At 38.9% G+C, this 12,111-nt stretch overlaps 1 protein-coding gene across 2 annotated transcripts in view; it reads right to left on the bottom strand.

Moving 5' to 3' along the window:
- Positions 1–12,111, bottom strand: part of pard3aa (par-3 family cell polarity regulator alpha, a) — a 299,284-nt gene that overhangs the window by 50,010 nt on the left and 237,163 nt on the right. The window contains exon 5 of one of the 2 annotated variants that reach the window (XM_048175191.1): positions 10,274–10,411. The exons of the other annotated variant lie outside the window; for it this stretch is intronic. Within the exon in view, the coding sequence (XP_048031148.1) occupies positions 10,274–10,411 (138 nt within the window). The remainder of the gene's footprint in view (positions 1–10,273; positions 10,412–12,111) is intronic. 2 annotated transcript variants of the gene reach the window in all.

Raw genomic sequence — 12,111 nt, 5'->3', positions numbered from 1 at the left:
TGTTGCTATAAATTGCCTTGCCTTTTGTATAGAATGAAGAGTATGTTTATGTTGAGAGAGAGAGAAAGACTGAGAAAATATAAGCAAATAATATCTTGGACTAGAGAGTGGAACAATGGATAGACACATAGACTTGTACAAAATGGACAACAAGTCATATCTTCAGATTACTCTTGGCCTCTCACTGCTGATGTTCTTTGTAGTAAAAGTTTTGTGAGGAACACTATAATGTATTTCTCGTGTACAAATAAGGTAAGAGTGGTTTATCTAGACTCACAGGGCTCAGTCCACTTCAAAAGGGAGAACATTTTGACTGAATATGGCTGGACCTTGAAAATGCTTCTAGGATTGCAGCAAGCACAAAAGGAACAAAATGTGCAGTAGATATCTGTAAAAGCTTGTGTCTTAATATAGCTCCCTTTGGCTGCTCTATTCAGAGCTAAACAATTGTTATGGGAGTTCAGACAGAGCAAAGAACATGTTTTGACTGTTTTGATCCATTAGAAATGTGAATTTCAGAGAGAAAGTTCCCAAATGGCTGTGTCTGGTCATCTATTATGATGTAAGACATTAACGCAATTTATGCAACCATGGAGTCAGAATTAGGACACAGAACAGTCTGTACATGTTCAAATAATCATCCAAATAATCATTTGAAAAGAAACATTTAATCTACAATTCAGGCAGGTCAAACAATGGCCTTGATCAGCCCCACTTATTCCCAGACAGGAGCAAAAACAAAGAAATTATGTGTTATGACATCATCCCCAAACTTCTAACCTGATGCACATCCTAAAAATTATACAGCCATGATAAGCAGAGGTGAAGAAAACAGTGTGTTCTCAGTCATACCCATGGAGGCACAAAGTAACAAAGGTCAACTCCTACATGCATGTGTTCTGGGTAACAAAGGTCAGGACAACTGTAGCATGGATAACACAGACTTGAAATGAGTAACTCTGAAAGTTCATGAAGCCAGGCACTTATTTGTGAGTTGATTTATTCTGTGATTTTAATGTTTCTGCCAGCTGGAAAATTCAAATAAAACTCGTTTAAAGTGGCAGTTGGTTTTTGGAACATTGTAGGTGGTTTCTATGTTGTCCACGCTGGTGTACCTAGTTGGACAACTGGACTACAAGCTGGTAACGACCCAGCTGAATTGGTAGACCATCTTGGTCAAGTGCCCTGTTAAGAGACAAAATAATAATAATAATAAAATGGTCACACCAGTTTAAGGTAGTTAAGCTAGTTTATGGAACATGGCAGCTAGTTGGTTGCTGATCTTGACGAGATTGTCCACCAGTTCAGTTAGGTCACACCAGCAGGTAGTCTGGCTAGTAAACCACCTAACAAAGTTTTGACCCGATTATGACCAACTTGTACCAGTAGAAAGAACATACTTCATGTTTCAAGTCCCAGCCACCACCTTAAACTAGTTTAAGCTTGATTTTCCAGGGTGGTTCTTTCACTTGCTTCAAGTTGGTGTAGCGTGAAAAGGTCATGGTGTAGACCAGTGGTGGCAGGTTAATGGAGAAGAATTGTTTCAGTTTGCTAAGTGCTCTCCATAGGACAAGCCTGGATGTGCTGTGAAGAAAGCCTTTCAGACAGGTTGAATGGTGTCAGCTGTGGGCCTGGGGAATGCGAGGAGCCCAAGACATTAGATTAAGGGGTTAAAGGTCAGACTTTATATCTAGCTCACTGCTCTGTCTTTCAGAGATTATCTGAACTCTGCAGTGAGTCTCAACGACACCTGGATTGTCACGTACAACAGTTATTATTCTCAAAGACGGGAGATGAAGGGGGTAAGTTTGTATCTGAATGTGTGTTTAACAGGGACTGTGTGCCAGAGAAGAAATTAAAGCTAGATCACCAGGCGCTTCGGCTCAGCAATACTGAATAAAGCTTTCGCTAATGTGTTGGCGGTGGGCCTCGTTTGGGAAATCTCTGAAGCTCTTTGCAATGTAGCTTCATAAGAAAGTGCAAAAGAAATGTGTTTTATTTGTTTACATGGGTAAATGGAGGCCAAATGAGTGCGAGGGATGAAGCCAGCGGGCAGGAACGAGGCAGATAGTTAATTACGGTAGGCTGAGCTTAGCAGTGTCTCAGGTTGCATTGTCTGGGTTTCTTTGTATGAGCTGCTCTCTGGTGGGCTGCCATTTGCACTGTGAATAATCACAGTGTGTGTGTATGTGTGTGGTATGATGGGAGAGGCCTTTCAAAGGAGCCAAGGGAAAGAGGGTTTCTTCTATGTGCCCTTTTTTTCTTTGTTTCTTTCCTCTTGGATGAGGGTTCAAACAATGAGATCAGAGCAGCACCTACAGGCCAGGTTTGCTGTGCGCTTGCGGCGAGAATGCGTGTGCGTTACTGTGTACACGGAGAAAAGCGGTACATATGAGAGGGAGGAGAAAAAGTAACAACAAAGAATGTGAAACCTTTCAGAGGGGGTGGAAGAATCCCTTGTCTTTTCTACAGAATTGGGAAAGACTGAACAGATGAATGAGGAGGGAGAGGATTCATTTTTCGAAAAGAATGGAAACAAAACCTGTGGAGGACTAGCAGAAAGCAAGATAGAGTGTGAGAAAGCAGAATCCTCCAGCCACAAAACCAATCCACTATCCCTCTGTCAGGAAGATGAAACGCAGAGGCGCTCTGTACTGTTTCACCAGGATGTGAGGTAAATCTATACCTCTGACTCTCTCTGGAATCTTTCTGTATTGAGGGAAAAGAGAGTTTTTTTATGAAGGGTGGTTTGTTGTTTGGACATTAAATACAGGAATTAATTAGTTTCCGCAGAAGTGGAATAGAGAATTCTCTCCACATTTAAACAAACCACTAACCCAAAGGATTAAAATTCAGCATGTAACTCATTCCACACAGTATGTTTCCCAATAATAACCTAGATCAGGGGTGTCCAATTCTTCTCCTAAAGGGACACTATCCTGCAAAGTTTAGCTCCAGCCCCAATTAAACACACCTGAACCAGCTAATCAAGGTCTTACAAGGCACACTAGAAACTTCCAGATAGGTGTGTTGAGGCAAGTTGGAGCTAAACTCTGCAGGACAGTGGCCATCCAGGAACGAGTTTGGACACCCCTGACCTAGACTGTGGAGGCCCGAAAATATTTTTACGCTTCTCACAATAACATAAAAGATTTCTAACGTTGCACCACTGCTTCAGCAGAACATCTGTCAAACTAAAATGAAAAATGCAATAAAGCTTAGTGTACTTATCAAATCGTAAAAGATATTCAATTAAGTAAGCATAAAGCCTGATGTGCTGTGTGTTTTAGAGTGAAGCGAGGCACTGTGTACCTTTACTCGTGAGCAAATCTGATGTTTTCAGAGTCTCCCAGAGGTTTTGTTCACAGTGAACACAGCAAACTTCATCTCTGCATGTGCTGTGAGTTTAACACGCAGGTCTGAGCTCTTAAAGGGTTAGTTCACACAAAAATAAAAATTCTGTCATTTATTACTCACCCTCATGCCGTTCCACACCCGTAAGATCTTCATTAATCTTCAGAACACAAATTAAGATATTTTAGTTGAAATCCGATGGCTCCGTGAGGCCTCCATAGGGAGCAATGACACTTCCTCTCTCAAGATCCATAAAGGTACTAAAAACATATTTAAATCAGTTTATGCGAGTACAGTGGTTTAATATTAATATTATAAAGCGACGAGAATATTTTTGGAGCGCCAATAAAACAAAATAACGACTTATTTAGCGATGGCCGATTTCAAAACACTGCTTCAGGAAGCATCGGAGCATAATGAATCAGTGTGTCGAATCTGCTGTTCGGAGTGCCAAAGTCACGTCATTTCAGCCGGTGGCAGTTTGACACGCGATCTGAATCATGATTCACATGAACTGATTTAAATATGTTTTTAGTACCTTTATGGATCTTGAGAGAGGAAATGTCATTGCTCCCTATGGAGGCCTCACGGAGCTATCGGATTTCAGCTAAAATATCTTAATTTGTGTTCCGAAGATTAACGAAGGTCTTACGGGTGTGGAACGGCATGAGGGTGAGTAATTAATGACAGAATTTTCATTTTTGGGTGAACTAACCCTTTAATACTGCATTCAAGGTGCACCAGAGCAGAGTCCTGCACGGGTCCATTTTTGGAGACCCGCTCCCGCCCGTACCCGCAAAGTTCAGCACCAGATCCGACCCGTCACCCGTGATAATATCAAAATTAAATCCGCACCCGCCCAGACCCGTTAATATTTGACCCGTTACCCGACCCGTGCCCGCGATAAATCACACATGCTAAAATCATTCCAATTAAAGTGCTTTATTTTTTAAAATTTAAAGTTCTTAACTTTTAAAAAATTCTTAAAATTCTTTAAAGTTAATTTCATTTTGTATTAATTGTATCTTAATTTTAATCAATATTTCATCAACCAATTGCTTGTTGTATTTAATAAATAAGTAAATATAGCAGACAATAGATGATCACGACACGAGGCCCCGGGGAGAACTGGAGCTCGTATCATAAATGAACTAAAACTCAGCGTATAAGGTAACTTAGCCTACTTGCCTCACAGACCTGAGGAAAATATCTATATTGGAATGTCTACTTTTAAACAGAGCAATTCAAAACGAAAGAAAACAGACTGCTCTCTGCTTATGTAATCCGAATGAAATGTGCATTTCTCTCAGGCGCGTTCACTACTGCGAAGATCGCGAGTCAGCATCGTCAACTTCATCTTTGCAGCCACTGACACAGAAAACACTTGTTTAATAATAAACAATTAACATGTCTCCTTGCTATATTTTACATAATCATAATCATTAGGCTACTTTTTTGCCGGTTCTTTGTGACAGCTTTTAGGTGCTTTATTGGCAGCGCAACCCTTACATGTTAGCCTACATGAACTCATCACGACCGCATCAGCACAGAAAACATGGAGATGCAACGCTTGCTCCAACTAGGCCATAGACATCTGTGCAACTAGGCTACGAGAAGCATCAACAAAAGTCGCACTGTCACAGTGGTGGTGACGTGATGGGTCAAATGTCATATCGTTGTTGCGTATAATGGTAATTTAGACATACAAATATTGTGCATATTTTTCATCCACGCTACTACCCGCCCGCAAGGAGTTAATTATCCGCCTGCATCCCCGCCCGTGAATTTTAGGCATGTCACAATCCACCCGTTTTATCCACTTTTATGCGGGTATCCGCGGATACCCGCGGGTACCCGACCCGTTGCAGGACTGATGCACCAGAGTGATGCATTTTACTCTAAAATGTACAAAATGTTTGACACATATCTAGGGACCAGAATATCATAAAGACTTGAGGTTGGGCTCTTATGACTTAGGACATTACGCAACCACCTAGCAACCACTCATGCAAACCCTTACAAGCAATTATAACACCTTAACAACTATATAGCAATGCCCTAACATCCACTTTAGTGTCATGGTAGAAAGTCATGCATTCTATTAAATTATCAATAATAAGCATCTTAAAAAGAGTTAATTCACATGCTTTATGTATCATCAAGGTTTTGAAAGCATCTTTTAATGTCATTTTAACAGGCGATGTTTTATAGATGTATTGCAAATATTCAAGCACTGCAAAAATGACAGATTCATGGTGAAAACTTGCACATCTAGTTGACATATCTGGAGCTGATGATTCATTTCTAATACAGCATATCTAAAGTCTGTAGCACATTAAATACCGAATTTCTTCAGGTGCACTCTGTTGGTTTTGCCCTTGAAAACTTTCAGTGTTTTTCACGTTCAAAACTAAACCGCAATGTTAATTAACATAAGTAAACTTCATTACATGAGGAATTTCTCTAACTAGGCTGATGTTAGACAATGATGGACCACAAAAAGCTCATAAAAGAAGTTCTGAAGACATTTTTACAACACACACACACACACACAAACTAAATTACAGCTTTATAATGCATAGTCCACTTTCATTAGTTAGAATTGGCTAGTAGAAAATTGCACTCCTCTGTAATAAAGCACTGATTTGAGAGCTTCTTGCAATTCCTTTCCCTTAATCAAACAATATCCAGAATTTAGTTTCCTTGTTCTGAGATGAAATGTACAGCTGAGGAAAAAGTAATTCTTGGACAATTTCTAATTCATTACAAAAAATGGCATTCTATCTCCATAATCCAACTCAAAGAGTCTAGCTAAAGTGTAACAGTGGTCACGTACAGTGCTTCATTCTGGGTTAACCTAATTCACAATATCTTATCACACTGTATGAATAAAATGGACAGACACTGAAGCTGTACTTCTACTCTCTTGAATAATAATGAGAAAGTAATTTGATGATGAAATTCTCAAATCCATCTTCACTTGTTCCAGAAGAAGGAGACCTCATGACCCTGCCTCACTCTACATTACCCACAAATCCACCTGCTAGCAGGCGCAACTGAAGCCTCATGCTGCCCTCTTCCTGCCCAGATGGGTCATCTCTAATTCATCACTAGGGAAGAGGAACTTTTTAAAAATGAAAAAGGAAATGTCACTCTAACAATCCCCGATGGAAAAAGACACCAGCATCTCACTGTAGAGAGCACCAGGTGGGAAATGTGAGAGCGTGACACGTAAGGTTGCAATTAAAAACCACAACCGGAACAACCATGCTGATGCAAAATAAGCGCTGCTTTGTTGATGAGTCATGGAAGGCAGCTGGAAAGATGGCAAAGCTTTTTTTACTGTGTGCCGGAAAGTTAATTTCAGGTGACCACGGGAAGTGATCTCATTGGTTTGACGTAATCCTCAGAAAAAATAGTGGCATGTGCAGTACCACTCAAAGTTACACAAGAGAGACATGACTCATTGGACTCTATGCATGATCCACTTTCGGCCTCAGTGTCCACCGCAACTTCTGTTACAGCACACAAAATTAAATCTTGAGGAAATATCCTACAACAGGAAAAAGCAATATTGATACAATCCACCTTTACACTCAAGGTATTTAAAGCTGCTGGAAAAGATGTTTATTAAAAAAAAAAAAAAATGACAGATAGAGTTTGTCTCCTGGCTTCTGCTGAAAATCCAAACCTTGTGAGTCGTTTAAAATGCATACATTGGCATTCCTGACATGGTTAATAAAGAGAAAATAACCAAGCTTAATTAAGCAGCTTACTCAAGGTCTATAAAAAAAGCCACAACATTATGCAAATAGAATGGAGGCTATATCGAACTGAGTCTGCTGTGAAGAGGGAAGGCAACTAAACAATTAGAGCCAATAAACGTGAATGGGAAATTAAAGATTAAATGGATATTTAAGATGGCAATAAAGACATAATTGCTTAGAACTTCCCTGATAAGCCAGTGGAGACAACAATCATGCAGTGATGCAGACTGAGTGAAGGTAAAATACAAAGACGTGCTTGACTTATGTTGTCCTTGTGTATCGACTATGCTGTGCAATGTTGAATAAACTACTCAAAAAATGTTGCAAGATAAGTGAGCTCTAGCCTACAAACACTGCATACTGTCAGACAAAATGAATCAACAACGAAACCGTAAACATACTGTACGTTAAAAACATTATAAGATTAATCATTACTTGCAAACATTCATATGACGAAGAAAAAAAGTATCTTCGGTTTAAAAAAATCTTTTTTATATTAAAACTAAAGAGTTATTTCTTGTTTTTGCTATAAAATAAAAAATAAAAAAGGTAATTGCGACTTTTTATCTCATAGTTTATATCACAATCCCGACTTCTTTTCTCAGAATTGTGAGATATAAAGTCAGAATTGTGAGATATAAAGTCAGAGTTGCGAGTTATAAAGTCAGAATTGCGAGTTATAAAGTCAGAATTGCGAGTTATAAAGTCAGAATTGCAAGATATAAAGTCAGAATTGCGAGTTATAAAGTCAGAATTGCGAGTTATAAAGTCAGAATTGCGAGTTATAAAGTCAGAATTGCGAGTTATAAAGTCAGAGTTGTGTTATAAAGTCAGAATTGCGTCAGAATTATATAAAGTCAGAATTGCGAGTTATAAAGTCAGAATTGCGAGTTATAAAGTCAGAATTGCGAGTCAGAATTGCGAGTTATAAGTCAGAATTAAAGTCATATAAAGTCAGAATTGAATTCGAGTTATAAAGTCAGAATAAAGTGAATCGAGTTATAAAGTCAGAATTGCGAGTTATAAAGTCAGAATTGCGAGTTATAAAGTCAGAATTGCGAGATATAAAGTCAGAATTTGCGAGATATAAAGTCAGAATTGCGAGTTATAAAGTCAGAATTGCGAGTTATAAAGTCAGAATTGCGAGATATAAAGTCAGAATTGCGAGTTATAAAGTCAGAATTGCGAGTTATAAAGTCAGAATTTGCGAGATATAAAGTCAGAATTGCGAGTTATAAAGTCAGAGTTGTGAGTTATAGAGTCAGAATTGTGAGTTATAAAGTCAGAATTGCGAGTTATAAAGTCAGAATTGTGAGATATAAAGTCAGAATTGCGAGTTATAAAGTCAGAGTTGTGAGTTATAAAGTCAGAATTGTGAGTTATAAAGTCAGAATTGTGAGTTATAAAGTCAGAATTGTGAGATATAAAGTCAGAATTGTGAGATATAAAGTCAGAATTGCGAGTTATAAAGTCAGAGTTGTGAGTTATAAAGTCAGAATTGCGACATATAAAGTCAGAATGCCGTGATAAAACCACTTTTATTCGCAATTCTGACTTTATGTCACTCAATTCTGACTTTATAACTTGCAATTCTGAGAAATAAAGTCAGAATTGTGAGATGCAAACTCACAATTGCAAGAATAAAGTCAGAATTGTGAGATAAAAAGTCACAATTACCTTTTTTATTTTTTTATTCAGTGCCAGAAACAAGCTTCCATACTAACCAGCCAACAGAGAATACCAAACACAAATCTGACCAGGGCTATTATCTTTAACTAAAATGAAAACCAAAACCATAAAAAAAACTAAAATAACAAAAATATACTTAAAATATGTACATACAAAAAAGGTATTTAACAATGACAAAAACACAAAGAAATACAAAAACGTTAACTAAAATTAAAATGGAAACTAAAAATAAAATTAATTCAAAACATGAACTAAAACTATAATAAAGCATCAATTATCCTAAAATAACACTGATCTGGAGGGTTTAAAATAAAATAAAATTCATTAATTTACCCCCCTCATATCATTCCAAATCTGTAAAAACAATTTAGCTGAAAAACCAATTTATTAAAAACATCTTTAAAATATATTAATAAACAATGACACAGTGCATGTGCGTGTGTGTGCGCATTAACGTGCTTGAATAACAAAAGAATCTGTGCATCTGTCTTGAAATCTGCCTGTCACTTCAAATAACCAATTCCTGCTAAGAGGGAAAATGAGGGGAAAAGAGTGGAAACAGGCATGGTGTAATAAGAAAAGAGGGCAGAGGTGCTACGATGGCGCAGCTTGAGAAAGTGAGCTAGAGCGAGCCCGGGTCGGGTGGGCGGCAGACTGGGGGGTCAGGCTAAGCTGTAATAGACTGAAGCTCAAATGAATGAGTCTGTCAGGCTGAGCTCAGGCCTTGACTGACTGCTCCTTTCAACCCGCCAGCAGCCCAACATCCAACCCAGAGGCCCCTCCATGCAAGACGACTTCCCTAATGATGATGCACGACTCTCTGTGCCACGGGCCCTTGAGGTGCTGGTGGGGGGGTTCTCTGCAAGCTGCTGGGGAATGAGAAACTGCGACCACCTGAATTGCAAACAGGCAGCCGAACCTCTGTCACAGCCATTTCAATGGGCTAAAGAAAGAAAAGTGGGGGGAAAGAGTGAAATGGATGCTGGTGGTTCGAGAAAATCGATTGCGAAAATTAATAAGTGAATTCCCCGCAGCACGCCGGGCACCTCAAACATCTCAATCTCCTTCCTCGCCGCTTTCTTTTATTTCTCTCCTCTCCATGAGAGGGAGAGCAATTCGAAACACTTCCCACACACCTTTAGACAGTTCCACCGATGCATCGACAAAAGAGCTGAATTTCAAAGACACTCCGCATCCACGTCTATGGAGACCGTAGCCCTCGTTTTGTAAGGTTAGTGAAATTCTCATCCAACAACGTGGGCGTCGTTTTCTCATTCACAACCCTTTTTCATAGAAATACTGTATTCAATAATCTCTCCTTGACTCCTGAATCTACTCTTAACTCAAACAAAAAACCCAATAATAAAAAAATAAATAATTATATTTATGGAGATTCGACGCAGTTTACTGGAGTTAAGAGGCACTTTGGAACCGGGTAAATGCAGAAGAGTTCCCGACAGTACCTGTTCTTGACGCTCAAGCCATCGGTCCACCATTGGATGGTTGGCACTAAGGGATGAGCGAGCGTTTTCCCTCTGAAACTGGTGAACCCAGGGGACAACATCACGAGGCAGGCTGCGGTATGCTTCCAGATCCTTCCCCTGGAAAACACAATGCAGTTCAGAGGCCATTTACACCTGGTAGGCATAGTTCACCCAAAAATGAAAATTAACTCATGATTTACTCACCCTCAAGCCATCCTAAGTGTATATGACTATCTTCTTTCAGACAAACACAATCAGAGATATATTTAAAAACATTCTGGCTCTACCCAGCTTTATAATGGTAGTGAACGTGCAGCCTGTTTTGAAGCCCCCAAAAAATGTATCCATCCATCATAAATATATTCCATTCAGCTCCAGGGCATTAATAAAGGCCTTCTGAAAGGAAGTGATGGGATTTTGCAACAAAAATATCCATATTTAAAACTTTATTAACTATAATAACTAGCTTCCAGCAGACGGCCGTATACATCGAATTGCGCCGGAATAGTAACCTCTGACCTGACGCATGACGCAATGACGAACGCGGAAAGCTCAGAGGATAGAGCGAAAACCAAAAAACGGTCACGAATCAGAAGTCTAAAACCAAAAATTTTAAAAGAGAAATGTCGGAGGATTTCGATATAGGAGAAGAGGAGCTTGAGTTTGTTGCTCAGCCCTTTTGGTTTAAACAAATGGTCAGAGGCATCTAAGCTTACGCTACTCCTATATCCTACGTCATACATCGCGTCAGGGGTTACTCTTGTGGTGCAAGTCAACTTGCGCAGAGGTTCATCAGGCGGAAGCTACTTGTATATTTTTCTTACAAAAACCCATCTCTTCGGAAGGCCTTTATTCAACCATACGGATTATATTTATGATGGATGGACAAAGTTTTCATAGGTGCTTCAAAACACGGCCCTCGTTCACTGCCAGTTTAAAACTGGGAAGAGCCAGGATATGTTTAAATATATCAACGATTGCATTAGTCTGAAAGAAGATAGTCATATACACCTAGGATGGCTTGAGGGTGAGTAAATCATAGGATAATTTTCATTTCACTTACCATGAAATCAAAATTGACGATTCAATTTTTTTTTTTTATGGAATATTGCAGTGTTTATTATAAATGATTGATCTGTGTACACCATTAGTATTTTTTTAATCACGTGCCCTCATAATTTTTAATCAAAATAACTTTCCCTCCCTCTTGCAGCAACATCTCTTCTCTGATGACGAGGGCGGGGCAACCTGTCACTCACATGAGATTAAGCAATAGCAAACCACAACCATCCAATCAATTCCAAATGGACAAAATCAAGTCCCGCTCTACATTTTTTCTTGTTCCAGAAGACGTTTCACTCAGAAATATGTCACAATAGGGTAGAAAAGACTAGCAGAACTTCTTTAAATGAAACCAAAAATGAAAATTCTCTCATTTACTCAACCTCATGTTGTTCCAAAACTTTACGACTTTCTTCAACACAGGCTCATTGGAAAAAATGTGCCTCTATTTATATTTCTGCAAAACTCCAAAAATGTACCTATACATACATACAATTCACTGCAGTTTCCAGCTGAAATGAACAGTAGTGGCAGTAAAAACACCAACAACTTTTACCCCTTCCACAAATTATGATTACATTTATTAATAAAGACGTTTTTGTGCATGTTCCTTGAAAAATACTATTATTTGTAAACTGTATAGTATAGGCCTACACCAGTGGTCGCAAACCCGTCGATCGCGATCGACTGGTTGATCTTTATCACTGTTCCAGTAGCTCGCGAAAATAACAGAAATATGAGTACAAAAATACATT

The sequence above is a fragment of the Megalobrama amblycephala genome, linkage group LG22 (genome assembly GCF_018812025.1).
Source record: "Megalobrama amblycephala isolate DHTTF-2021 linkage group LG22, ASM1881202v1, whole genome shotgun sequence".
Classification (NCBI taxonomy): Eukaryota; Metazoa; Chordata; class Actinopteri; order Cypriniformes; family Xenocyprididae; genus Megalobrama; species Megalobrama amblycephala.
The sequence above is the reverse complement of the archived record's forward strand: the minus strand, read 5'-3'. Positions and strand labels throughout refer to the sequence as shown.